Below are 26,181 nucleotides of genomic sequence, written 5' to 3' on the forward strand. Positions count from 1 at the left end.
CGTCATGGTTGCATCCCCGGCGAGGCGATGGCGAACGTCGACGCGAGCATCACGGGGGTCCTTGACCCTAGCCCGGTGGAGCCCATGACTCTGACGCCGTAATCACACTGGAACAAGAACGTGGCTCTGATGCCAATTGTTAGAATTGAAACGCGATCAAAAGACACTTGGAACGCATGCGAACTCTGTGGAGAAGACTTGGCTAGGTTGTGCTACGAAGCGACAGCGGTTTTTTAGACTCTATTGTGAATATAAAGCAAAACAGAACATCGTGGCCTCACCGGCCTCCTGATACGCACGCCAAGTCCTGCTTAATCCTTGTGCCATCACACACGAGCAAAGATGCGCCACGTCTGATGCTAGCTAAAGACTCGCTCCCGCGTAAATGTGCACACGTCGAGCTACACAGACCTAGTCAAGCTCTTGAACTAAAGAAAAACAAACTGACACACTAAGCATACCAGCACACAAGAGTTATTCTAGCAATATTTTCGCTGAAAAAAGAAGGAATATATGCTGGTGGAAGGTCACTGGCGATGTGGGGGAGTGTGAACCTTGGGAGGTGGAGCATCCCAAATGATTGATTGGGTAGTTGGAAGCCAAGGTGTCAGCGGATGATACTCCAGACAAAGTGGATAAGATCGCCCTTCATTATATTGTGCTGGAAGCTGGAGCTGCAGTGTTATCATTGTAGGCATGGGCCTCATCCATAATTTCCCTAAATCTGATGATATCTGCGACAGGTTCTGAAGCATATGTGCTTATTGTGTATCTGCGTATTCATGTTCAGTAATGCTTATTTTTCCGAAGAATATATTCAATAATGCTACTCATATCTTCAGAAATGTTTCGGTTGCAACTTGCAAATCAATTTAAGTCTCTTATCTGAAACATGTGCGTTTCCTCTTTCCAGTTACTACACTCACAAGAAACAGAGAGTACAAATGAGTGATACAGGTACGCAAGGGATAGGCGTTTGTTTCTACTCTGAAGTGTCAGATTGCCCCTCTGAATTCTCATCAGAATCAGATTTCTCAAGCTGCAGGATAACATTGAACTCGAATGCTGAACCTGGCATAAACGCTGACTCCATCTCGCCTTCGGACTGGGTCGTCTTGATCTCAGGGTTCACCTTGAGGTTTTCCTGGATCAGTAGCAAGTCAGTGTCATACCTACCACAAATCCAAAGGGCAAAATTTGCCCAATGTTATCTGAATTGGCATGGCATTCACCTTCTTGACAAATTCTTCAATGGTGATGCTCAGTATTTCCTGAAGAACGAACTTGGTGACCCGGCTTTTGCCGAGCATCTGGAGGAGGATGCTGCTGGGGATCTGAATACAGGCAACATCAGAAGCGGTGTTCAGTTGTTGCTGAAGGACTAGAGACAGCAAGATTCTGCAGTGCAAGCTTGACATTGCACTTGTTGTCAGGTCGTATCACTTGTTGATCTCAATTAGTAGCCGGCACTTGTCGTTGAAATTTAGTTGCTAACAGCAGCGTGTACTTGTGTTTTATTCAATTAAACTACTGTATGTGCTTTTACTTCAGAGGGGGGAAAAGGACGGCCTATCTTAAAGGACATCTCATGCTTTGACGATTGGTAAAACGGCCTTGTATAGTTTGCACTGGGAATGCATGCGTGAGAGGAAAGGGAAAGAAGCCGTGCGATTAAAAGGATCAGGTACAGAAAAAAGGTTGAGGCTTGTAGGCACTTACATTTGATGTTTTCCCTTCAAGCATCCAACAGATGTCCATGAAGAGGAAGCAAAACCGTTAGAACTAGAAGTATGAGTAACGTAAGACAAACAAATATGAAATGTTTCTTGTAAGAAAAGGTGAGTGCAAATGTCAAGCAAGAATGTCACATTAATATGAGAGATTACGAAGTGCTTATGAGGATCAATACCTCCCTTGGACTTTCTGAAACCAGGAACTGGCGGTGCATCGCGAGCCAATATTGCAAGAGCTTCATCAAAAACCTTTTGTGTTGCCTTTCCAGGCAACTGCACTCTTACCTGCATATAAATTACGAATTGACACGGCCGGATCAAATGAAAGGATTCAGTCTGCAGATGTGGACAACTTTAACATGCCTTAGTCGAGTTCGCGAACTCACATTGATCTTGTCGTCGTCGCGCGACATGACGGACACCTTGACGTTCTCCAGCGACAGGTCGCTCTTCCTCTTGTCTTCAGTGATGGATGAGTCACGACCTACATTTATTGAAGACCTTAGCAATGTCTGAAACTCTGAACAGCAAGGTCGGCATAGTCTCTGAACATTACGGAAGCAATCAGACAATGTGCTTCTGCATTGTACGTAGTTGCAGAACTCGCATTTCACCTGATCCAACTGCAGACACCTGCAGGAATGTGTGCAGCAAACTTCTTCCTCCGCTGGAAACAAGCAACCTGTGAAAGCAAATATGGAAACTGAAGACAGAAACTCTGAAAGTGACAAGCGACAATGAGAGAAAAAAGTTCAGTTTACCGCTGGGTTGGTATCTGGCACTTGCAGGCGCTAGAAATCTTGATGTGGGCAAGAACTGGATCGATCGCCTAAGGGGAGAGCTTGCAGAGATGAGTGTCTACTGCCTAGAGCTAGCACAATTCTTGGAACCAATAAAAGAGCAACTGAATGTTCACGAGGGAGAGCTAAAGAATGGGACCTGAAAGTAGCTGTGGCATCTTGGTTTTAGCCGGAGCATGGGAAGGGTTGCAGCTGAGGCCATGGAGGCGACTCCCGCTGCCCTTCCAGTTTCAGCCGGAAGCTGCAGGGGAGGCAGAGCTCTGCTCAGGAAGAAGGTCGGAGAAATTGGAGCCATAAAATGTCATCCAGAATTATCTCCAGGGAGAGGGAAGCCTCGTTCGTGCGCTCTTGTTTGGGCTGCGTTTCCTGCTTCAAATGGGCTGAGGACGCACAGATCAGTGCGGATGAGTGTGTAACTGTTTTGCTGGGGCCTCTAAAAAAACTCCTAAAAAAAGTGTTTTGTTGGGCCAGAGTCCAGAGCCTCATCTCTCCTGCACGTCTGCACCTCACTGCAGGGTAATCTAATCCCCTTTTTTTTTAATTTTTTAAATTTAACAATTTTAGATATCCGTTTAGAAAAATAGCACGGATAGACATCTGTTACTGGTTGAAAGGATGACAAATGATTGTCACCCTTCTAACGAGCAACATATTTAAAAAAATAAACATATCATCTTTGCGATAAGTTAAAAATAAATAAAAATACAATATTCAATTGTTCTCAAAATTCATAAGACTATGTAAATAATCATAAAAAATTCTAAAAAATATGGTGCAGAAAAAAAGTGTTTTGTTGGGCCAGAGTCCAGAGCCCCATCTCTCTCCTGCACGTCTGCACCTCACTGCAGGGTAATCTAATCCGGATTTTTTTATTTTAATTTTTTAAATTTAACAATTTTAGACATGCGTTTAGAAAAATAGCACGGATAGACATCTGTTACTGGTTGAAAGGATGACAAATGATTGTCACCCTTCTAACGAGCAACATATTTAAAAAAATAAACATATCATCTTTGAGATAAGTTATAAATAAATAAAAATACAATATTCAATTGTTCTCAAAATTCATAACACTATGTAAATGATCATAAAAAATTCTAAAAAATATGGTGCAGAAAAAAAGTGTTTTGTTGGGCCAGAGTCCAGAGCCCCATCTCTCTCCTGCACGTCTGCACCTCACTGCAGGGTAATCTAATCCGGATTTTTTATTTTAATTTTTTAAATTTAACAATTTTAGACATCCATTTAGAAAGATAGCACGAATAGACATCTATTACCCGTTGAAAGGATGACAAATTGTCATCCTTCTAACGAGTGACATATTTAAAAAAATAAACATATCGTCTTTGCAATAAGTTAAAAATACAATATTCCATTGTTCTCAAAATTCATAACACTATGTAAATGATCATAAAAAATTCTAAAAAAATGGTGCAGAAAATGCTACCATTCTTGCTCTCACAAAAATTTCAACTCAAAAATTTACTTGTACATTGAGAAAAATAAAGATAAATTTTAGCTAAATACATATTAATTTTAGCATCCCTAAAATTTATTTTCTCGTTATACAAGTATTTTTTTTTAAATTTTTTTTTTACAAAACTACAACTTTTTACACTAACTATCACAAAACTATAATTTCTAAAACGAGTTTTATGAAACTACAAGTATTTATACTTATAGTAACACAAAACTATATATTTTTTCACAAAACTATAACTATTTTATGTAAAATAGTTATGGTTTTATACAAAATATAGTTTTATGTTATTAAGTATAAGTAAATGTAGTTTTATAAAACTCGTTATAGGAACTATAGTTTTGTGATTTGACAGGTGTAAATAGTTATTGTTTTATAAAATTTACTTAAAAAAAGCCCTAGAGGTAGCAGACCTAGCCACGTGAGGTGGATAAGAATCACACTATGGACGCTTGCGACTCCCACTCTCTCAGTCAGTACGGAGCCCTGAACCAGTGGTGCAGTAAACACGTCAGTCGGGTGACGTGGCGTCCTCTTATTGGTTCCAAAACACGATTCACCAACCTGCGATTGGCTGATGTGGATTAGAGCGGGAGGCTCTTTTCCAGAGTGGATCCGTGGGTCCCGCGCAGTTCAGGCCGCGACGTTGACTTTGACAATTCGTCGTCACCACCTGCCGGTCTCCGTCCGTTCGGAGTGACGACCGCGGGTCTAGCTGCTCTGATCCGGTTCACACATTCACTCAGCCTCTGTTTGATTCGGTTGAAGTTTTTAATCTTTGGTTTTTTTCTAACCTTTTTAATAATTTTTTTGGCTTCTTAGTATATTAAAATAATAAAAAAAACTTATATTAACTAGCTTCTTAGCTTTTAATTTATTTCATCAAAAACTAATTTTTCAATTTTTAAAAATCAATTCACAGTTAAGTTGTTTGATTTAACTTTTAAATTCTACTTTTGATTTCTGACAAACAGAAACACACAAAAACCAAATCAAACAAACCCTCAGTCCCATGGCGCGTATCAAGTAGCCTCGATTGTCACTCAAACCATAAGAATGCCACCCACTAATCCACTGTGCATGCCTAATATAATGCCAGGATAGAGTGGCATTATCGTGAATAAAACTCTACATCCGGGGCGTTCGGGCTTGCCGCGCACTACAAATATTCCCTTGGTCGAAGCGCTTACTAGCAAGCTGCAGTTAGGCAAGCTCCCCTCGCCGCCTCTTCTCCGGCGATGGGTCGCCGCCGCCGCGACGGCCTCCACCGGCTGCTGTGCCGGCTCCTCGTGCTCTCGTCGCTGCTGCTCCTCGCGTCCGGTGAGGTCTTCTTCGAGGAGCGCTTCGAAGGTATGCGTACCGCACTGCTCCGTTCCTCCCCACTTCCGGATTAGTTCTAGTCGGCTTGGTGCTTGCTCCATGGTATGTATGGATAGATGCTTCTAGTTGTGGCTTTCGATTCGAATTGCCGAATTGGTAGCGGCGACCTGCTGGATTCGGTGCCTCCGTTTTGGGATGTCTGAGCTCTGATGTGCGCGCGCTACTTTTCTACGTCGCCCCCTGGATTTGCGAGTATTGTCGTAGTGCCCCGAATGACTGATGTCCTCGGCAAATTCTGCTTCCATTTTTGGTACTTAAGGATACAGAAAAGTGGAGTAAGGATTTGTTAGTTCTCAGCGGTACAACTTTGTATGCGAGGGCTAATAAAGTAGATGAACCTTTTACGGTTTGGAGCTGAGCTGAACACACTGAAGGTTTCCTACTGAAATTAGTAGTGCCTTAAGCGTTCTGTGATTGGGGAGTAGCGCTTTAGCAGTTTAATTAGCTCACGTTGTGCTCAAGGTGAGCTTGAGTGCCGTGGAGTAAAGTGGAAAACGGATGACATGAGCTTGTCTCTGCAATTCATGACCTACTAAATTGGTAGGGACCACACTATTAGATTCCTTGTTATTTTTAATTTAAAGTGTTTTCCTATGTTATTGAATTGTTATGTTTCTGTTCGAATATTCAGATGGTTGGGAGACTCGGTGGGTGAAATCTGATTGGAAAAGGAGCGAAGGGAAAGCTGGAACGTTCAAACACACGGCAGGAAGATATTCTGGAGATCCTGATGACAAAGGTTTACTTTTCATCCCTCGCAGTTCTGTTTCAGTTGATGTCTTGATGGTCTGATCATAATGCATATCTTGCTTGTGCTATATATTGCTTCATTCCGGGCATTTATGTGATCCCTGTGTTTTCTTTCTGTACCCACTAGGCATACAAACAACACTGGACGCTAGACATTTTGCTATCTCAGCCAAATTTCCTGAATTCAGTAACAAGAATCGGACACTGGTGGTCCAGTACTCCATTAAGTTTGAGCAGGATATCGAATGTGGTGGTGGCTATATTAAGCTTATGTCTGGTTATGTCAACCAGAAAAGATTTAGTGGGGATACTCCATACAGGTTAAGTTCTTACCACTTTTGCCCTGTGGAATTTCCTATTCTTTCAAAGACGCATTGTTGTAGTAGTAAGGTCCTGTGTTCCTGTGCTAGCTGTGTGCTTAGCACGTTCATATTGCCGATGAATGATGAGTATCACTCTACCTCACATAACTAGTTATGTTTCAGAAGTCCATATAGAAATCACGGCTTGTGAATGAATAATCCTACCATTACTACTGAAATATAGTGTCTGAGTGTCTGAATATGAACTCCATCCTCTATCTATTCAGTTATTCTTGTCTGCTGCTGAGTGATGCCTGCTAACTTTCATTACATTCTCTTGCGCAGCTTGATGTTTGGACCAGATTTATGTGGTACTCAAACAAAGAAGCTCCACCTTATACTTTCTTATCAAGGGCAGAATTACCCCATCAAGAAAGATCTACAGTGTGAGACAGACAAGTTAACACATGTGTACACTTTCATTCTTAGGCCTGACGCGTCTTATAGCTTACTTGTTGATAACCGTGAAAGAGAATCCGGGAGCATGTACACTGATTGGGACATCCTTCCTCCTCGTAAAATTAAGGATGTTCATGCCAAAAAGGTTGGATAGTATTTTCATAATTAGAGCTATATTGTGCCCAGAATTTAAAATGTGAGAAACTGATAATATCTAGCATGCATGCCTTCGTTGCAGCCTAAGGATTGGGATGACAGAGAATATATTGAAGATCCCGATGCAGTTAAGCCAGAGGTTTGTGATGCCATAATAACTTTTCTGAATGATACATTTTATATTGTGGCACATGTTGTGTAACTTCCCATCCACGTTGGCCAGGGCTATGATTCTATTCCGAAACAGATCCCTGATCCGAAGGACAAAAAGGTATGCAAGTTCTGACGATCAGTCAAACTTAAAATATCAACCAAATAGTCATTCTATGCAAGGAACACTCATGCAGTGAGGTTGTCTGTATAAGTAGACACAACACAATATGACAAATATGTATCTTTTTCTTCTAAACCAGCCTGACTCATGGGATGACGATGATGATGGCATATGGAAGCCTAGAATGATACCAAATCCAGCATACAAGGGACCATGGAAACGCAAGGTTTGGTTTCTTGTTTGGCAATTAGTCCTTCTTGGCACTTCATCTCTCTGATAGAACTCACATTTTTGCATGCTCTTGCTTACAGAAAATTAAGAATCCTAACTACAAGGGTAAATGGAAGATCCCTTGGATTGATAATCCAGGTAAGCAAATAAAGATACTGATTTTATACATGTACTCAGTTAAGTTTTCAATAGTAACATGCACATTTAGTCGCTATCATATATTACATGCAACAGCTGCTTTTGAATTGACGCTCACTTTAAGCTTTAAATATCAACCTGACACTATCAACCGTATTGTTTTTGGTAGAGTTTGAGGATGATCCAGATCTTTATGTACTGAAACCTTTGAAGTATATCGGAATTGAAGTTTGGCAGGTAACATATATAGTGTGTTTTTTTTCAAAAATGCTCTCTGCATCCAATTTTTAGCTTTTCACTGCCTTCTGAACTGATGTAAGCACGATGTAGACTTATATCTCACTCGTATGCAGGTAAAAGCTGGTTCAGTTTTCGACAACATTCTGATTTGTGATGACCCTGAGTATGCAAGAAAGGTTGTCAATGAAACTTGGGGTGCGAATAAGGAGGTAACAGCAGATAAAACTTTACCAAATTGGTCCATGCTACTCATCGCCCGGGAACACTAATTCAGTTTTCTCTATTTGCAGGCTGAAAAGGAGGCTTTTGAAGAAGCTGAAAAGGAGAGGAAAGCTAGAGAAGATAGGGTCAGAATGAAAGCATTTTGAGAAAATCTATCTTCAGTTGCATTTAGTCGCTTCTAATTTGATCGTCATTTAATGTCCTCGAGTCAGAAGAAGAAATGAAAATTGTTGAAGTGGCTAACAGTAACTGCGAAACTGTTTATACACAGGAAGCTCAACAAGCAAGAGAGGAAGGAGAGCGGCACCGAAGAGAGAGGGGTGATCGGCACCGTGGCAGGGATTACAAGGACAGATACAAAAAAGTATATTTCTTCATCCTGTCACATAGCCCACATACATTTTTGTTTTCTTCATGAAGATCCTAGCTATAAATACTTCACCTCTGGTTCCTTACTTTTTTCGAATTATCACCAATTAACCATACCCTCAATGCTTCATGTAACATATTACAGGAAACTAGACCTAAACAAATATAAGTGATTATGTTTTAACCCTTCCCTTTCCCTCATGGCGGAAATACATTCCTTTCAGAATGCTGTTTCCATGTGATTTTACTTGTTTAGTGGTAGAGGCATACGTTTTTTTTTCTAGCGCGGCTTGTGTTCTGTGTATCATTGCCTAACATGTATAATACAATAACACAGTAAAGGCATACATGCATTGTACATTAACTCTCATTCCTTTTTCTATGCTTACAGCGTTACAGGGATTACGGGGATGACTACCATGTAAGTGAAGCCGCTTCTATTACTTATGATGAACTGACTAACTGGACAATCAAGTGGATTATGTAATATGTTGATCTCATGTTCAGGATGAGCTGTGAAGTCCCCAAAATATTGCATTCTTCGAAGCATAAGCTGGAAGTTAGGATGGACATTGCGTGACAGTTTTCACCTTAATCGATTCGTCAGGCCAGAACAACCTGAAGTGTTTCTTGTTATGTGCCAAGAAAATGATTAAATTCCAGGATTGAGATGAAATGGGCAAGACTGAAGATCGTTCCTGCTTCCTAGGCAACAGCAGGACATTAGGCTCTGGCACTGAAATAGTTGAAAGAGATTTGTGTTGTGCCTGTAATTTTACACGGCGCTGGTGATGTACTACCGTTGTAAACTCAAAACGTTGTCTTTGCCCATATGAACAATGTAATGTTGACCATACGATGATTCCAGATTTCGCTGCATATCAAGTCATACAAATTACTGTTGCTGAGGAACACTTGATATTCATATACTTCGATCTTCAAAACTTGGTTAATCAGCACAGTTGCATAAACGAGCACTTAAGTTTCAGATTTTTCAGGCCATGCGAGGAAAACCTGAAACTGCACGAAGCTCGCACAACATTCGAATTCTTTTGTTACATTACACTCGACGATGAGTAAGTGGCTACGTTTCCTGTTGTGAAACCTGTTTATGCTTAAAACTAATTGACTGATACCTCGGGATGGCATCAGATTTTCTGAATACAGTGAGACAACAGTGTAAAGGAAACACGGTGATGCGCAATGACAGGCAAAACAATGATGTTCTGTCAGAAACATTCACTATTGGTTCCACAACAAATGGAATGAGCATATCAGTTCTTTATGCAAGATACACCAAGTACAAACATCTTGGCTTCTAATTTGAGTCTTGGAATTAGCATACAAACAACATGAAAGAACAGCACTGAACAAATTCAGTTGGGAAACCTTTCTTTATATGGTAACTATCACAAAGAATTCCTTTCTATTCAAAATGAGCATACACCTGGAAGTCCAGATAAAGAACTCCTTTACACCAGCGATTACCAAAGACATCCGTGACACCAGATTTTCAAAACTGAAAGTATAGCATTGTGTCGACATGATACAATTTTCAAAACAAAAACAAGATTTATCGAACATTTAAGTGACTGAGCCTTCCTCTCAGCAAGTTATACAATGTCTGCTACTCTTCCTCCAGGCAACACATCCATCTGCAGGGTTCTACCATTTCTGGAGGTTACCAGACCAACAGAAGGTAGCGAGGGATCCGTGACTGGCTCGATCTCAATAAAACTCAATTCCATAGACCCTGTACGCTTCAAGCTCAAGACAAATACAAGGGCAATCCACCCGAGCATAGTGATTGCCCAGTAGTTATTCATCCCATGAATCAGACCCCAGGCAATTGAGTACCCAACAATGATCCCCGAGAAATGGCCGATGAAACTAGCCTGCGGGACCATGATGGATGTGAATATCAGGGACTCGAATGGCGCGAAGCTGATCGGCAGCGAAAGAACCCCGAAAATGTTCAGCTTCGACGATGGTTGCTTGGCAGCCAGAATTGTCATCCACCCAAACACGACGCACGAGTAGCCAACGGCGGTCGCCCTCCTGAAGTACTCCACCTTGAACCTCTGAATCATCATGTGGTAGAATCCAAGAACCAGCAATCCAGACAGCACCACGAGCACGAGCGTGTAATGCAGGTAGTACTCGACACCGAGCCCGATGTGCCCCAGCTGCTCGACGACGCCGAGGCTCCACAGCGCGCTCATGTTGAACACCAAATGCACCACGCTGATGTGCGAAAAGGCTGAGGTGATGATCCGCCAGTACTGCCCGCCTTCCACGACGGTTTCGTAGCTCAGCCCGACATCCGCGTATCCAATGCTCCTCTTCTGGATGAAGAACCAGATCAGGGAGCAGATGCCTATGACGCTGCTACTGGCCGGCTTCTCCAGTATCTCATAGACAAGCGGCTTGCCCATATTTCCAACAGAAAGCCTCTCAAGATCCTAACCCTCAGTCAACCAAAGACGAATCCTCGCTCAGGAATCGGTGGAACGGGAGCAAATGATCCAGCAATCCGCAGGATGCGTAGGGGCTGGGTGCTAACTGATCGCAAGAGGATAGGTGCCCGGCCGATTTGGTGCACAAATTGATGGCGGGAGGTGAGCTTTGGTGACTTGAATCGAGAAATTTGATGGGTTTTGTGACGGATTAGCGGCTCTCACCTCATAATTTAGGAGGGGATTCGACCAGCTTCTCGGCGGGGCGCGTCCGATGCCCTAGACTGTTCTAAATTTGGGATTTTTTTGGGCTCCCCGCTTACTTCAGGAGGAAGTTAGGATGACATGTGTTTTTCAACTGGTTCAGGACTAAATTGCATAATCAGCATATTAGATCCTGTTTGTTTTTATGAATTGTCATAATATGAATTTTATAGAAAAATTTATTTCTACTAAATTATACGATTTCGTAGTACAACTTAGTTCGCAGAGAATAAAAACATTGATCAAAGTAAAATAAAAAAATAAACGGTCCTAATCTAAAAACATATTCTTACACTTTATAAATTAAATTGTACTACAAAATCTCACGAAAAATAATCTAATAAGAAAAAACTTTTCTATAAAATTTAAATTGTAAAATTTACAGGAAAAAAAAAACAAACGGAGCATAAACTTCTCTACAAACTTTATTATTTGTCAGGGGTTACAGGAGCTAAATGGAGAGTTTTTTATTTTTACATTTTGTAACTTAAATAATTAAATAAATAGACTCAGGATGTAAAGATTTACAATAATGTACCTATCGTCCTCTGAGAAGTCTGTAAGTATGTCACAGTGGTACGGCTAGATTTTAGCGCTTTCTCATTGGGCGATTAGACCTTACCGACTGTTGAGAGGGCGCGTAGCCCCATAACAGTGCCCCGTGATGAACAGTCCTCAATGTTTAATTTTTCCCTTCTATTTTCTCTGTTTTAAACAGTGTTCTTCTGTTACTCTAAAAATTTTAGAATTTTTTTTATGTGTTCCATAATCCATGTGGAACCAATTTAAACTAAAATTCTCCAAAAAGTCTACTTTTATAACTTCGAGCAATTGTTAGGGTATCAAATAAATTCTAAAAAATCTGAAACAAATCACTGATATTTTTCTTATGTGATAGGATAATTTTTAAAATTATTTTCAGCCCTAGTTTTATATATGTTTGAATTCAAATTGAGTTAAAAGAATAATATCACATGAAATTATAAAAATACATATAAATTGAGCATTACAAAGCAACTCACTTTTCACCATGTAACCTAGTGCTGAAAATAATTTTAGAAATTATTTCATCACATAAGAAGAATATTAACGAATTATTCCAGATTTTTGGAAATTTATTTAATACCCTAACAATTGCTAGAAGTTATAAAAGTATATTTTTTAGAATTTTAGTTTAAATTTTACACAGTCTTTTTAGATGAATCCAATTAAAATAGGTTGCACATAGATTTAGAACACGTACAAAAAATTCTAGAATTTTTGAGCAATAGTTTTAAACAGAGAAAATAGGAGGCGAAATTAAACGTTAAGTATTATTCATCATGGTGCACTGTTCATGACGGGCCGCTTAACAGGTAAGGCGTAACCGTCCAATAAGAAGTGGCAAGATATGGCCGTACCACTGTGATATGCTTAGCATCCTATGAGAGGGTTGCAGCTCTTTTAAAGGACGGTAGGCGTCTATTATTATAAATCTTTTTATCTGGAGTCTATTTATTTAATTATCTAAGTTAGAAAATGTTAAAAAAAAACTTCGAAATGGACATATTTGTTGCCGCTAGCCCAATCCAACCTCTAGTTCCACTGTTGAGCTGGACCGGCTATTTGGGCCCAAAAGTATCTAAAAAAACATTTTTGGGCTCAAATGTATCTCAAAATATTTTGGACCCAAATGGATTAGAGCACAGAAAAGTACAACATATTTAAGATCTTCTGTCCTCTCAAATTCTTTGAGGATCTTCTTCATCCCCTGATTTTCGGTTGCTCCGGGTAGTGCGCTTATGCTCCAAAGCGAGGTGGTGAGCGATGCGGATGCCAAATGAATCAACAGGTGTGGGGGACGAGGTCAGGGTTGAGGCGTTTGGTGCGGTGTTCCTCTTCCCCCGACCATAGAAGCAAGAAGGGAGGTCCTGTGAGGATAGCCCTTTTAAAAAAAATATGAAAGAGGAAAGAGAAGAGAAGAGGAGGATGAGGAGCAGAAAGAGTAGGAGCCCTCTACTTAATGACTCAGGATCCATCACTGAGGGTCGAGGGTGTGTGTTTAGGGAGAGGGTTGAGCATGATCAAGGTGGGAGACTACACATGAGCGGTGGGGGTGAGGTTAGAGGAGTGACAACACTAGGAAGTTGGATCACGGGTGGTGCAAAGACTGCTTTGTGCAATTGGATAAGAAGGCGAGGAGTAATATATGTAGTTGTTTGCGAGAGAAAGGGGGCCATGATATACTTCTTATCTTTTAAATAATTAGCTCATGTCATCGCAAAAAGATCATGTTTGTTTAGTTGCGAACTGGGCTGCCACCGCAGGCGAATGTCGTGGACTAGTGTTGGAGTGCAGAAAAGAAGGCAACCATCCGCACATTCGCATTGTCATCTCAAAGCGCACTTCGGGTCACAACCATAGCAGTCTATAGCTTAAGGGTGCGTTTAGTTGGAGGATAAAGTTGGATGTGACGATCTAATTTCTTGTTTGGTAGTATGGATAAGGTGATTTAATTTCTTGTTTAGTTAGATGGATAGAACCTAGATAAGATTATTAGATCTAAACTTTAATCTAATCATCAAAAACACTAGCTCTAGTAATTGAACGACTTTAAAACATGCGGAAGCGTAAACATACCGGAACTTGACAATGCCATTAGGTTTGATGATGGCTCGGGGTAGATAGCGATGTAATCCAGTTAGGCGATGTGATGCATGCGTAGGCAATGTAGTGGACGCATGCATGAGGAAAAGGTTGTTGGCTTGATGTAGCTGATCAACGTGAAGATGGCGGCGGCGGCTTTTGCCTCGTTGTTGCGCACTGATGATCGTATTAGGGTTTTGGTGTGTGGTGCCTTTTAGCCTCACGGGGACCCTCCTTTTTATATCGCATAGAGCGAGACAGGACCTCAACCAAAAGTTGGTTGCGCTTCTGATCAAAGCGTCCTGTGAGGCTATTGTGCCTCATTAGGATTCAGCATGTAGTTAGAATATTTGACATTAGGCCAAGATCAATCCAACAAGGGTTAGCCAAAATTATGCAGAACCCGCTTGTCATATATTTAGTTTTTCATCAAAATATAATCATGTGAGATCTTATTTTGTTGATTTAATTGCAATGCATACAATGGTACAATCAAATCGCAAAATGCAAATCAGATAAACGATTTAGGAGCTAATGTAATTAAAGCATACTAATAAAAAGTGTATTTACTTTAACCAATCAAAATATACAACATCAATAGAGACAAAAACTCATACAGAATATGGATAGCTCCGTCTAATCAATATCAATATCTATATCCTAACGGGGGAAGGAATGACGCCCTCTCAGGGCCCTGCTACTGTAGCAGTAGGCCCTGAGTATGTATACATACGTACACACATATATATATATTATACATATATGTACATATATACGTATATATATACATATATACATACATATGTAATTTTCTTTTCCAAAAATTCTAAAAAAATATCGAAATGAATAAAATGCAAAGAAAAATATCTAAAACTAAAAAAATATGAAACAAATTTTTTAGGTTAGTATTACTTTCACCTACATATTAAAACTATGTGCATGTATAAAAGTACTATTATTTTCTCTATAATTAATTTAATATTTTTAACATTAATAATTTTATAAATAAATATTGAAATGTACAAAATTTGTGAACTTAATTTTTTAGTCTTCTTTTGTCATACTCTACACAGCAAAATAAAAATAGGCGTGACGTAACATTAATAATTTTATAAATAAATATTGAAATGTACAAAATTTGTGAACTTAATTTTTTAGTCTTCTTTTGTCGTGCTCTATACAGCAAAATAAAAATAGGCGCGGCGTAACATTGATAATTTTATAAATACATATTGAAATGTACAAAATTTATGAACTTAATTTTTTAGTCTTCTTTTGTCGTGCACTACACAGCAAAATAAAAATAGGCGCGGCGTACTCGCGCCAATCAGACTAGTATTTTTTGTGTATGGACTCATCCAACATCTAGAAAAATATTCCTCGAAAGCAAACACCCTATCCATACCTATCCTTAAAATAAACACTTTCGAAAACTAGATGATCATGTCTCATAAAGAGATATCCCTCGAATAAAATACACCCTAACTAGATAAACAATAAAAACTTCTCACAATATAAAACTACAGTATCAAATAAATGGAGTATAACAAGTCAATGGTACATCGAATCAACAAAAAAAACGCGACGAACACAAATCGTCTAAGCTCGTACGAACAACTAAGAGGTAATAGAGCCTAAAAAAAGGTACTATAAACAAGAACAGAATACGTGCACCACACGCGGGTGGCGATGTACATAAATCGGCGCCTCTCGTACACCCAGACGATGCAGTATATATCCTGCACGCGCCGAACGATCGATCGATCGATCGATGAATGGATCATCGAGCGGACCTCCAGAGCCTGACCTCGAGAACAACCGAGGCGACCACCCAGACCGCGAGGAAGATGCCGTACAACGCGCTGAGCGCCGCGGCCTCGTGCGCGATGGACAGCCCGAGGAAGACGTTGGCGACGGCGAAGGCCACCGCGGCGCGGCCGACGTAGTGGTGGTACCAGTTCCAGTACCTCCTCACCTTCGACCCCTTGTCCGGCCGCGCCAAGAACGCCATCACCTTCAATACAAGTTTACAGACGATCACAACTAATGTCGGCAGCGCAGTTCGCGTCGATCCACACGTACGTACCGTGCGTGCATGCCCATTTGCCATGCGCGCGTCGTGTTACTTTCAAACGTGCAATTTGGTGGTACGCACCTGGAGGCAGCCGCAGACGAGGATGGTGATGCCGAGGGCCTGGTGGCTGTCGGCGCCGGGCTCGTCGTCGTCCAGCTTGAACCCGGCGACGACCCCGGCCGTGCCGAGCACGAACCCGACCCCCTGCACGGAGATGTGAGCGTAGAACCAGAACGGGTCGTGCCGCTTGAAATAGCGCGCCAGCGCGATCCCGATCGGCATGAGGACGCCCCACCCGAGCCCGGCCGTCGCGCCGTGCCACTTCTTCTTGTCGAACGACGACGCCCCTCCCGCGCTGGACGCCACGCCTTGATGATCCATGGAACAAGCGCGTCGGAAGTTATACGCTTCGAAAAGCGGTTATCTTGTATATATCAGGCTAGATAGTCACTAACCGGTGGCGTAGTTGACAGCGGCGGCGGCGTAGCTGCGGTGGCGGACGAGGTAGTTGCCGGAGAGCTGGGCGCCGGATGGGCCGACGGCGTAGATGAGGTAGGGCGTCGGCTGCGGCGCGGTGAACTGGAAGGCGAGGTAGAGGCGGGACGACTGCGCCACCAGGAGCGTGGTGCCGGGCACGAGCGTCAGGCTGCCCTGGTCCGGCGGGCAGCTCGCAGGTCTCGTGCCGCCAAGCCGGTACTGCTTCGCCACCCCAACGCCGCTGCCGGTCGTCCATCCCGCCACCGCGCTGCTCCCCACCATGGCCCCATCCGCAGAGAACCCCACCGACACGTACGCGCCCTGGTCCGGCGCCGACAGCACGAAGCTCCACGTGCCCTGCGCGCTCTTCCCGTACTGTTCACATCACACCAACAATGCCCCGTGCACGTCGCAGCAACGACGACAGGTTAGCAACGAAACAGCACGCAGATCGATGATAGAGGACATTCGATTCATGTGTGTAAAGAGTAGGCGATTGACGTACGCGCACGATGAAGCCTTGGGAGGTCCAAGCGTCGAAGCAGGTGAGGTTGGAGGTGGCGAAGGGGATGAGGCGGCTCACCGCGGCGAGGCTCGTCGTCGAGGTGCACGAGTCGGTCGCCTGAGACCTCGCGACAGAGCTGCAGAAGCAGAACAGCAACAGCAGGAGCAGTGCTCTGCTCATGCTGGAAGAACAAGATCTCGGCTTCATGTTTCTTCGTATCACTATCGTCTCTGAGTGATGTCTTGCTGCTTGGTTCGCTTGCAGGTTGGCTAGCTGGTGAGATTAACTGTGGGCTGCAGGGTGGACTGCAGAACTGCAGGTCGATGGAGCAGACGAGCTGCGGTTTCCTGACCAAAATGCGGAATGCTCATATGGAGCCTTTGATGAGGTGCAGATATATATACCCATCCGTTTGGCTGTCGCCTCTCAGAATGTGAGATTTCTACTCGCAAAAAAAGGGAAATGTGAGACTCCTTGACATGTAACCTTGCTTCGACGAAAATGCAGTTGCTAATAGACAATGCGTGGCAGTTGAACGGTGGCAATTAACGGAAACAAATCTAGCGTTGCATTATTGGCCTCGAAACTGGTATTTTTCTTCCATTATCTAGAAAAAAGGTTGGTACTACTAGAATTTAGTTGGTAGTTTAATCAGGTTGCATTTTTCAACATGAACATAAAAAGGGCATTATAGACACTTATAAAGTTGCAAACAACCTTCAAACGAGTAAATTAACAAAATTGACAGCGAAATCTGATCGATGGATTGTGTTAATCTTCTAGACATTCTGGTTTCCAGAGTGTTTCTGCTCATGGTTTTACGACGAACAAATTAACAACAAAATGCACTAATAAAATTTGTGGATATCAAGCATCTCCCACTTGGCAAACTTTTCAAGCAGGTCGGAGAAGGCAGGAAACTTGCGCCCCTTTTTCCTTCCATTCATCTGAAAGAATTACTGAAGAGGATGTTGTCTGGCAGGGTCCGTTAGGAACACGGAGAAGACGAGGAACGCAAGTTGCTGGCTTGCAGCAGAGCACCACACCCTGCGCACTGTGCTCCGTGCATGGTCGTGGAGACGAGACCAGAACCAGACGCGTGCTCCGTGCTGATCGCCTTTCACATGCATGCGTTGGGTAGCGTCTCTAGTGGGGTAGGAGTACGTCGCCCGCGTGGAGGCCACACGCATCCTACTATACTACACACCAAGCTTTTCCTGATTTGATTAACTTGAGCCCTGGAAGGTTCCAGCCCGTGCAGTATTAAAACCCGGTGCAGCCATTGGCCATTTTTCTGAAGCTCTCTGTCCCCTTGACTAACGCACGCACCGGCCCAACTGCGGCTATGATATTCTGGGTGGTGCAAGGTGCTATCTGCTTTTGAGCTGCCGGGGACACTGAACCTGCCCGTGAATTCAGAAGGGTCGTCGACGACGAACCTGTGGCCTGCGGCTTGTACGCATGCTCCACTTCTCACGTCACCCGCTTTGCTTTTCGCCTGAGCTTTAACAATTGCGTCGGCGTGTGGCGGCCACGCGCCTTGCAGCGCTGCAAGTCAGACCATGCCGGCCAATAATTAAACCTCCATTGCTTCTCCGATTTGGGACGTCCGAAATGACCGGCTAGCTAAACGTTCTATTGGAAGAAAGTGATGCCCATGTTGAGCTTAGCTGCAGAGATTGTGAGTTTCTTTCGCGGTAAACCTGAAGATGAAAGCTGCATGATGCAAGTCATAACAGGCTTGTGAAAAAAAAAAAGCAGAAGAGGACGCTTAATTCTGAAGTTCTACGTACACAGTGGACGCGCGGCAAGTTCAGATTTGTTTCGGCCAAATCAACAGCGACGTCGCCGCGTTACCTCCTCACCTGCCGTAGAAAGATGTGTACACCGAAAGGTAAGCGACGATCGAACCGACAGGGCGACTTGCAGCTGCAGGTCAGCAACGTCGAGAGATACGTACGGTTGAGCTTAGCACTAAACCCAATCTGACTTTGCTGAAAAGAAGCAAATCTAGGAGTAGTAGACGGCTAGACGCGTTGTATCTTCAGCATTCAGGCTTCAGTGTAAGCCTCTCGCCGCTGATTTCCCATCAACTGCCCACGGTTTCGACCCACTTGCTACTAGTATACGATTGCCATGTGTCGCACGCAGCGCTTGGCTACGTGGAGAAGGCATTCTGAAGTTCGTTTATGGATCGGTTTAGTTTAATGGACGATGCCATTTTTCGAATGATTGAAAATGATGTTTTTCTCGGTCAACGAAGCTCATCATTCAGATCCATATCTCATGACGCTACTCTTTTCTTCTTTCTCTCCCTGCTTCTCTGGTGTAACGTAGTGCAACTCCCCTACTCGTGCGATCTCTTCTTGTCTCCAGTGGAATCTCCTCGTTGGCCGCGGTTGGTGATTGCCTTGCTCTTGCATCTGCCACCACCGCTGGGGAATGGTGAACAACCCCTGGAATTGAAACCAACCGCTGCTAACTCCTCACCGACGCTAGCGACTAAAATGTAGCGTCATCAACCAGACCGTTTGCTATTTTCAGTCGACTAAAAAATTAGGAAGCATTTAGTTGGAAGATGCTATATTTCATGTGCTTGAAAATGTCTTTTATTTTAGGCGATGAATCTAGCCCGTCCGATCTTGATCCAGTAGATCTCGTATTTTCTTCTTCCTCCAGCCAAGTCTCTCTCTCTCTCTCCTCTCCACCACGCCGGCGCACGCTCCCCCACCTCGTCCACCTCTCGTCGTCGGATCCACGCACACCGCCTACCACCACGCTAACCTGGCTCCACCAGGCCGCATCCTTGCCTCTCCCACCACCGGCACTATCAACCGGCCATCCTCTGCCACATGTGGTCGGCGGGGTCCCCGCCGCCTCGCCCTCGCGCCGCCTTCTCCGCTTGGCCAGACTATCTCCCTCGGAGCTTTTTTTTAAGCCCAAAATACATGGAATCCTCCTAAACCCAAACCTCGGGCCTCTTCCCTAACTACAGTCTGAGGTGAACGTCACTTGAAATTATCTCATTTTTAGGCATCTGAAAATTAAGAAGCATGTAAAAGTATTGCTGGCCCAAAATATTTGCACTTCCGTGTTAACTCTTTTAGGCGAAGCGAGAATTAGACTATGCAACATACCATTGTATAAGTGAGTCTAGATTCAACATTTCATCGAGTTTACTAAATTGAAAACGTCTCACAAGTAAACAAGATTGTATATCCTAGTAGTATATAATGCTATTTAGCAATCGACAGATTTAGAGGGGAGAATGTGTCGAATTTTGTACCGTAGGATGAACTTGGAGATTCGTGCAGCCATCTCCTCCGGTGAGCTCCTCCAGCGACGTCTTCTTCTTCGGCGACGACAAGGTTAGGGTTAGGATTTTAGGTTCAGGTTTTTGGGATTTTGAGGGCTGCCAGCTTAGAGGGAGGCTCGGGGAGGTTGTCGGCCTGGCGATAATGGCGAGCGGTGGGAGAGACAGCGAGGCGACGGGGGCACCGCATGCCGCGGTGGTGGGGAACGGCCGGTTAGCCTATGGTGGTGGCGGGGGCATTAAGATGGAACGGGTTAGCGGCTGGCGACACCGTCGGAGCCGGGTGGGGTGGCAGCAGAGACGAGAGAGCTCGGATTCGTGGCCAGAGACGACGACGGAGCGTAGCGGAGGGGGAGGGGAGGTGGAGAGAGGATGGGCAATGAAGGGGAGCCAAGGAAGTAGGGAGGCACGACAGACAACGGAGGGGAGCCCAGAGCAGTGGGGAGGCGGCGTGCGGTGGGGGTGAAAGTGAGGGGCGGTGACGGTGGCGGTGGGGCGGAAGTGAGGGAGAGGATTAGTGTTATATTTTTTATATAAAGTTGAGGTTGATCTAGGACGTCCGATGAAGATCCAACGGATGGAAATTTGACAGATTTTGCCCCCTAAAAATATGTTAACAGATAACTAGACACGGCGTGTCTAGCTATCTAGCGATATATTTTGTCCCATAAAATCTATCAAATTTCCATCCACCCAAAAGCTACCACGTTGCTTTGACTTAATTTGTGACATAAACATCCCAATGATATTTGTCAATAGATTTTTAACAAATTGGGCATGCATAAAATTATCCAAAACCCGATAAGAAAAAGTCCACTTATTATAAAATGAACATAACTTAAAAAGAACTAGAAAAGCCTAAACCAATAAGTTGGCCAATATGCAGCCCAATATGTTAGCTTGTTAGCTGACAAACACAAACCAATATGGGTCAACTTGGACAAGAAGATAGATCTAATAAAAAGATCTAGAAAAAAAAAAGAACATCTGCCAGTGGCGGAGAAATCAGGAGAGGAGGCGAATGGGGAAGCGATGAAGAAATAACATCTGCCGGCAGTGTGATGGAGAAACCTGGAATTCACTGACCGCCACTAGAGTAATTTATTTGAGCAAAAAAAACTTCTACTTCCCTTGATGAATCTGATGCTTCTATCCTTGCTCACAAGCTGGAATTTCATTTGAATTCTCGAATACTGGACGACACATTGACAGTAATAAGACAAAACTGCATTTTCAAAGAAATGCATGTAGTTTAATATGACAATCCGCACATGCAAAAGCATCCACATATGTGCTCTTGCATTAAAACAATTAGCTGTACAATTCAATAATCAAAATAAAAAAGGAGTGGAGCACGAACCGCATGACCATCTATTAGAAAACTAGTTCACACTGCACATGATTGCATTGGCGCATTCAGTGGGCATGCAGAGAGAAGATGAAAAAAAGTGATGTATACAACATGTTTGATTCATGTAAGTATTGACTTATGCTTAACTTCATAACAAAACCTACAGTCGGCCATAATTGAAAAGATGATGCAAACATAGATAAAAAAATGGATGCAAAATGCAACTGAACATACATGCATGCAGATACCGATTATATCAAAATAAAAAATATCAACAATAACACATGTAAGGAATTTTGACACTCAAAATTTGGTTCAAGCATATAGTATTGATAGAAAAAAATAACATCAATATGTTTATTTTGCAGGCACAACTAATCAGCTCTATCTCTGCTTATTTCTATCTTTGTACCCCCCTCTTTCTCTCTCTTCTGCCTAGATTTCTTTCTCTATATTTCTATATATATCTGAATGTGTACTCTCTCTGTGTGTACATGTATCCTCTCCTTTTCTATCTCCGTTTTTCCCCACTCATGCATGTTTCCTTGTATGGTTTATTTTCGACTCATTTGACTTTGATTAATTTCTCTGAAGAGGTTGATGTTGCAATGGATCATCTTCTTCTTCTGGTGCTGATTCTACTTGTGATGTTTGATTCTGCGCATATAATGGTTAGCTAATAACTTAGATATATATTTTTTTCTACAAAGTTGTTGAGTAATATATCCATACCTCGTGGTGGTTGTTATTTTATGAATGTATCTCGACTAATCCATTGTAAATGCCATGCTTTGAATTTGATTGTTGCATGGTATCAAAGTTCATTAATATCGTCGGGATATTTTTGTTTTTTGAAGTATGAACATATGTTACCTGATAAATTTGTTGAGGCAAGGAGCTAGGGCCTTCTACTGTTCTACTTCTGGTCATAAGTAGAGACAGAGAGGGGGATACAGAGAGAGAGAGAGAGAGAGAGAGAGAGAGAGAGAGAGAGAGAAATACAGAGAGAGGGAGAGAGATCAATAGAGAGCTACACATAAATAGTGAGTTAGAGACATAGATATAGAAAGGTAGAGAGAGATACAGAGAATATAGAGAAACATAGAGAGAGAGAGAAATGGAAAGCTACACATAAACAAACAATTATATATAGAGACATAGATAGAGGTAGAGAGAGAGGACAGAGGAAGAGAGACACATAGAGAAAGAGGGACGCAGAGAAAGAGATACAGAGAGCCTCAATATACATACTGAAAGTGCATATAGCCCCTAAGTGTGATTTTGGTAATTAATAACAATATCTATAGACTAACAGTGTTGTTGAGAATTATTAGTAGGTTGTTTCATGAGTGATGCATGGAGAAAAGATATGCATCAAGATGAATGAGTCATAGGTGATGCTCAGGTAAGTGAATGACAATATTTATAAACTAACAATATTATTGAGAATTATTAGTAGGTTATTCCATATGAGATGCATAAGTGATAAGACATGAAGTCATTGAGGAATGCCATGAAGATTAAATATATGCATCAAAATAAATGAGCTCCAGGCGATGCTCATGAGAAGAAGAAAAAGCTCAAGAAGAGTGACAATAAGCGTGAAGGCTAAGGCACTAATGGATATTAAGTGACTTAAGGTATAAAATTGTTAATGAAGTTTATGTATTAACCCACGTGCTTTGTGTTTGAGAGTGAGTCGGGGTTATGATCCATAAGAGGCATGAATTGAATTGAGATATGAAATATGCTACGAGTGAAGAACAAAGATTGGACTCCTTATATGATAAAGTGAATTTATTAAAGATATCGGATACAAAATAGCTTTCTATGACAAGATGGTGAAGAGCAAGCAATACTTGGTTGTGATGGATCATCCGGTGGTGAAGGGCAAGCAAAAGACTTGGCGCCGAAGGACCAATACGGTGGTGAATGGCGAGTGAAGGCTTTGCGTCAATAGACCATATGAGACCATGGGAAGCTATGTGTGATTCGCATCAATCATATGAAGAATCACGAAGAGATGAAGTGAGGTTTATATGAAAGTTGGCAACTCTCAAGGTTTGAAAGAAATAAGTGATACTTGAAGGTATTCTAAGGCTCAAAGTGGTTCAAATGAATTTTCATTTGAATTTGAGTATAGATATGCCACACTATTAAGAGAAATACAACGTAGAACATTTGACATGTCTCAGTGCTTAAGAGTACCTAACCAAACCAAAGTGAGAGACACAAAACATCCACAAACATCGGGTAGTACTAACTTGTGTTTGTGTTGAGAGTTTGCTTTAGGAGTCCGGTGCTGAAAGTATGGAAGTGTCTGAATCTGGTTTTAGAGTATTCCTAGTTTTGATCCAATGTATTTGAGATTATGGTTTCTAGTGGGATAGGTAGCCCTCTGAATAAGCTTTCTATAGAGTCTAAAATTGTCGAAATCGGACATCAGGATTAAAAGTTATCACATTTTTCAGAGGGTGTGTTGTGGTGAACTCGAAAGTTTCGGGTTAATCCGGAAGTTCCGGGTGAAATCTAGGTTGGGGTTCTCGGTTTTGGTTTGAAGTTTCAATCCGAAAGTTCTGGATTGAACCCGGAAGTTCCGGATTGAACCCGAAAGTTTCAGATTATGTGGTCAGTTTGGAGATTCTGAACTTGATCCGGACAGGGGTCCTCAGGTTAGTTTTTAGGGGTTGGGTATAAATACCCTCTCACCCTCTCTTTGTTGTGCTGCTGGTGTCCCCATGAAAATACTCAAAAAGCCAAATTCATTAGAGATCTCCCCACTCTATTTTAGTGTGAGATTTGAGAAAAATAGTGAGTTGGGTCGAGAGATTAGAAAATTGAATTGAAGTGAGCATAACTCCCATCTTGAACACTCGAGTTCATCGACAATAAGTTCGTCATCACGTTTGTTACTTTTGGAACTTGAAGCTCCTAGGCGGCTAGGTGTCGTCGGCGAGCACCCAGGGTTGTGGTGCGCCGCGAAAAGTTTGTGAAGTCTTGGATTTCGCCTCCGCAAGGAAAGAAATCAAGAGTGAAAGTCTAAGCTCAAGTGTGACCAAGCTTGGTAAGAAAAATAGTTGAAAGAGACCCAGCTCAAGTGTGATCGAGCCCTTCAACGAAGATATAGGAACCTCAAGTGGAGGTGTCCAAACTTCGGAAAATAAATCAACGCGTCTCCTCTCTTGGTTTGCTTGTTATTTGTGTTTCTGAGCTCATTAACCTTCATACTTATTTTTGCCCCATCTATATGCTCGTACTTGTTTGACTGCATGCGATCTATGGAATAGCTAGGAAATACTTCTTGAAACATGTGGCAACTTTTGGTTTGAGCTAAAACTTATTAGGCATAGCTAGATCTCATTTCATTGATACGTATAGTTGTAAGTTCTGGATTGAACACGAAACTTTTAGTGAATAGTAATTTCAGAACTTACGATTAGAATTTTGTTGCATATCTTGCTAGATTTGAATAATTTTTGTCATACTCTAGGATTATAATATTCACACTTATTTAGGACGATTATGCACTAGTTGAGGTTAGCATATTTAGGATTTTCACTTATGAAAAATCTGTTAGTTTATTTTCCACTGCAAGTTTAGGTCAATAGTAAAAGGGGATGAATTTTTGTAAAAACACATATTCATCTCCCTATAAGCGATACCATTGTCCTTTCACATACATATATATGTAGAGAGAGAGAGAGAAAAAAAAACTACGGGAAGACAAAGAGGAAGAAAGAGAGGCATGTCTTCTCTCTCGGTCTCTAAAGACGACAAGCAAATGCAGTTATCTGCTTCAATCTTTAATTTTGAATTGGAGCAAGCATGACACCTTGTTGAGTCGCTGTGAATTGTGATAGTGTCAAGTGAATCTTCTCTCTTGATCTTGTTTGTTGAGTTTTTCTCATCCTGGTTTCGGAACAATATTTACTTAGAAATTTCAATCTCTCTCTCTCCAAAATAAGTTAGCGTGAGTATGACTTGAGGAGTGGTGGCCACTCACTAATCTATGAGTAGTATTGAATACTAGTCGAGTGTCCCACTACTTCAATCGTAACATAAATATTTAGATGCTCAAAATCAAAATGCAGGCCAACACCTATATACGCACTTGCACTCTCACTCGCTTGCACATACAGATGCATCATGGTGATTGGGGTTGGGTGTGTCCATGAACTTAACTGTACCACAAGTTCTCTCCCAATACCAATAGTTCCATCCACAGTTTTCCCCTGCCCACCCCTTACTATTTGTTTTTTTTTTGTTTCTTTTACTCATCGAGCAGATTCCTCTGTTAACTCATGCAATTTCTCACATCGAGAAATAGATCAAACAAAAAAAAAAAAACAGGAATCTATCACAAACTATATTAAATCAAACCAAACTCATCGGACAATAGGTTCTGGAGGCTGATCTATTCCTGTAGTGGGCTCCTTGCTCCAACACGTCCCCCCTAAATCAACAGCATAATCAACAAAAATGCAGCAAAAATCATCAATGGATCACGCGAACGGAGCATTTGAACACATCAGACTGCAGAAAAACCAACCTAGATCCTTCTCCCCACGGCATTCTCCCATCA

At 42.2% G+C, this 26,181-nt stretch overlaps 4 protein-coding genes across 4 annotated transcripts; 1 reads left to right on the forward strand and 3 right to left on the reverse strand.

Moving 5' to 3' along the window:
- Window positions 1-837: 837 nt before the first annotated feature.
- On the reverse strand, window positions 838-2,887 carry LOC133909363 (uncharacterized). Its single transcript, XM_062351763.1, has 8 exons — window positions 2,673-2,887; window positions 2,495-2,562; window positions 2,348-2,415; window positions 2,120-2,217; window positions 1,910-2,018; window positions 1,720-1,733; window positions 1,233-1,334; window positions 838-1,144 (listed from the first exon to the last, which is right to left on the reverse strand). The coding sequence occupies exons 1-8, from the start codon at window positions 2,826-2,828 to the stop codon at window positions 983-985; spliced, it is 777 nt and encodes a 258-aa protein (XP_062207747.1). The 5' UTR covers window positions 2,829-2,887; the 3' UTR covers window positions 838-982.
- Window positions 2,888-5,186: 2,299 nt separating this feature from the next.
- LOC133909364 (calreticulin-3-like) lies at window positions 5,187-9,390 on the forward strand. Its single transcript, XM_062351765.1, has 14 exons — window positions 5,187-5,363; window positions 6,025-6,132; window positions 6,271-6,463; window positions 6,791-7,049; window positions 7,143-7,199; window positions 7,284-7,331; window positions 7,474-7,560; window positions 7,646-7,703; window positions 7,873-7,940; window positions 8,057-8,152; window positions 8,234-8,290; window positions 8,437-8,529; window positions 8,926-8,955; window positions 9,042-9,390. The coding sequence occupies exons 1-14, from the start codon at window positions 5,252-5,254 to the stop codon at window positions 9,051-9,053; spliced, it is 1,278 nt and encodes a 425-aa protein (XP_062207749.1). The 5' UTR covers window positions 5,187-5,251; the 3' UTR covers window positions 9,054-9,390.
- Window positions 9,391-9,916: 526 nt separating this feature from the next.
- On the reverse strand, window positions 9,917-11,357 carry LOC133909365 (RHOMBOID-like protein 13). Its single transcript, XM_062351766.1, has 2 exons — window positions 11,216-11,357; window positions 9,917-11,096 (listed from the first exon to the last, which is right to left on the reverse strand). Exon 2 carries the CDS (start codon window positions 10,967-10,969, stop codon window positions 10,148-10,150), a length of 822 nt encoding a protein of 273 aa, XP_062207750.1. The 5' UTR covers window positions 10,970-11,096; window positions 11,216-11,357; the 3' UTR covers window positions 9,917-10,147.
- A 4,026-nt stretch (window positions 11,358-15,383) lies between these two features.
- Window positions 15,384-17,330, reverse strand: LOC133910195 (cytochrome b561 and DOMON domain-containing protein At3g07570-like). The gene is made up of 4 exons (XM_062352707.1): window positions 16,936-17,330; window positions 16,409-16,805; window positions 16,035-16,321; window positions 15,384-15,893 (listed from the first exon to the last, which is right to left on the reverse strand). Exons 1-4 carry the CDS (start codon window positions 17,140-17,142, stop codon window positions 15,660-15,662), a joined length of 1,125 nt encoding a protein of 374 aa, XP_062208691.1. The 5' UTR covers window positions 17,143-17,330; the 3' UTR covers window positions 15,384-15,659.
- Window positions 17,331-26,181: the final 8,851 nt, after the last annotated feature.

This window comes from Phragmites australis, chromosome 2 (genome assembly GCF_958298935.1).
Source record: "Phragmites australis chromosome 2, lpPhrAust1.1, whole genome shotgun sequence".
Lineage (NCBI taxonomy): Eukaryota > Viridiplantae > Streptophyta > Magnoliopsida > Poales > Poaceae > Phragmites > Phragmites australis.

Coding starts and splice junctions, on each gene's coding strand:
- LOC133909364 (XM_062351765.1), top strand. CDS start 5,252: ATGGGTCGCCGCCGCCGCGACGGCCTCCACCGGCTGCTGTGCCGGCTC. Junction 7,561..7,645: donor AGGGACCATGGAAACGCAAG/GTTTGGTTTCTT, acceptor TCTTGCTTACAG/AAAATTAAGAATCCTAACTA. Junction 7,941..8,056: donor TCGGAATTGAAGTTTGGCAG/GTAACATATATA, acceptor ACTCGTATGCAG/GTAAAAGCTGGTTCAGTTTT.
- LOC133909365 (XM_062351766.1), bottom strand. CDS start 10,969: ATGGGCAAGCCGCTTGTCTATGAGATACTGGAGAAGCCGGCCAGTAGC.
- LOC133909363 (XM_062351763.1), bottom strand. CDS start 2,828: ATGGCTCCAATTTCTCCGACCTTCTTCCTGAGCAGAGCTCTGCCTCCC. Junction 2,416..2,494: donor TGCCAGATACCAACCCAGCG/GTAAACTGAACT, acceptor TTGCTTTCACAG/GTTGCTTGTTTCCAGCGGAG. Junction 2,218..2,347: donor GGTGTCTGCAGTTGGATCAG/GTGAAATGCGAG, acceptor CAATAAATGTAG/GTCGTGACTCATCCATCACT.
- LOC133910195 (XM_062352707.1), bottom strand. CDS start 17,142: ATGAAGCCGAGATCTTGTTCTTCCAGCATGAGCAGAGCACTGCTCCTG. Junction 16,322..16,408: donor CGCTGTCAACTACGCCACCG/GTTAGTGACTAT, acceptor TGGATCATCAAG/GCGTGGCGTCCAGCGCGGGA. Junction 15,894..16,034: donor TCGTCTGCGGCTGCCTCCAG/GTGCGTACCACC, acceptor CTTGTATTGAAG/GTGATGGCGTTCTTGGCGCG.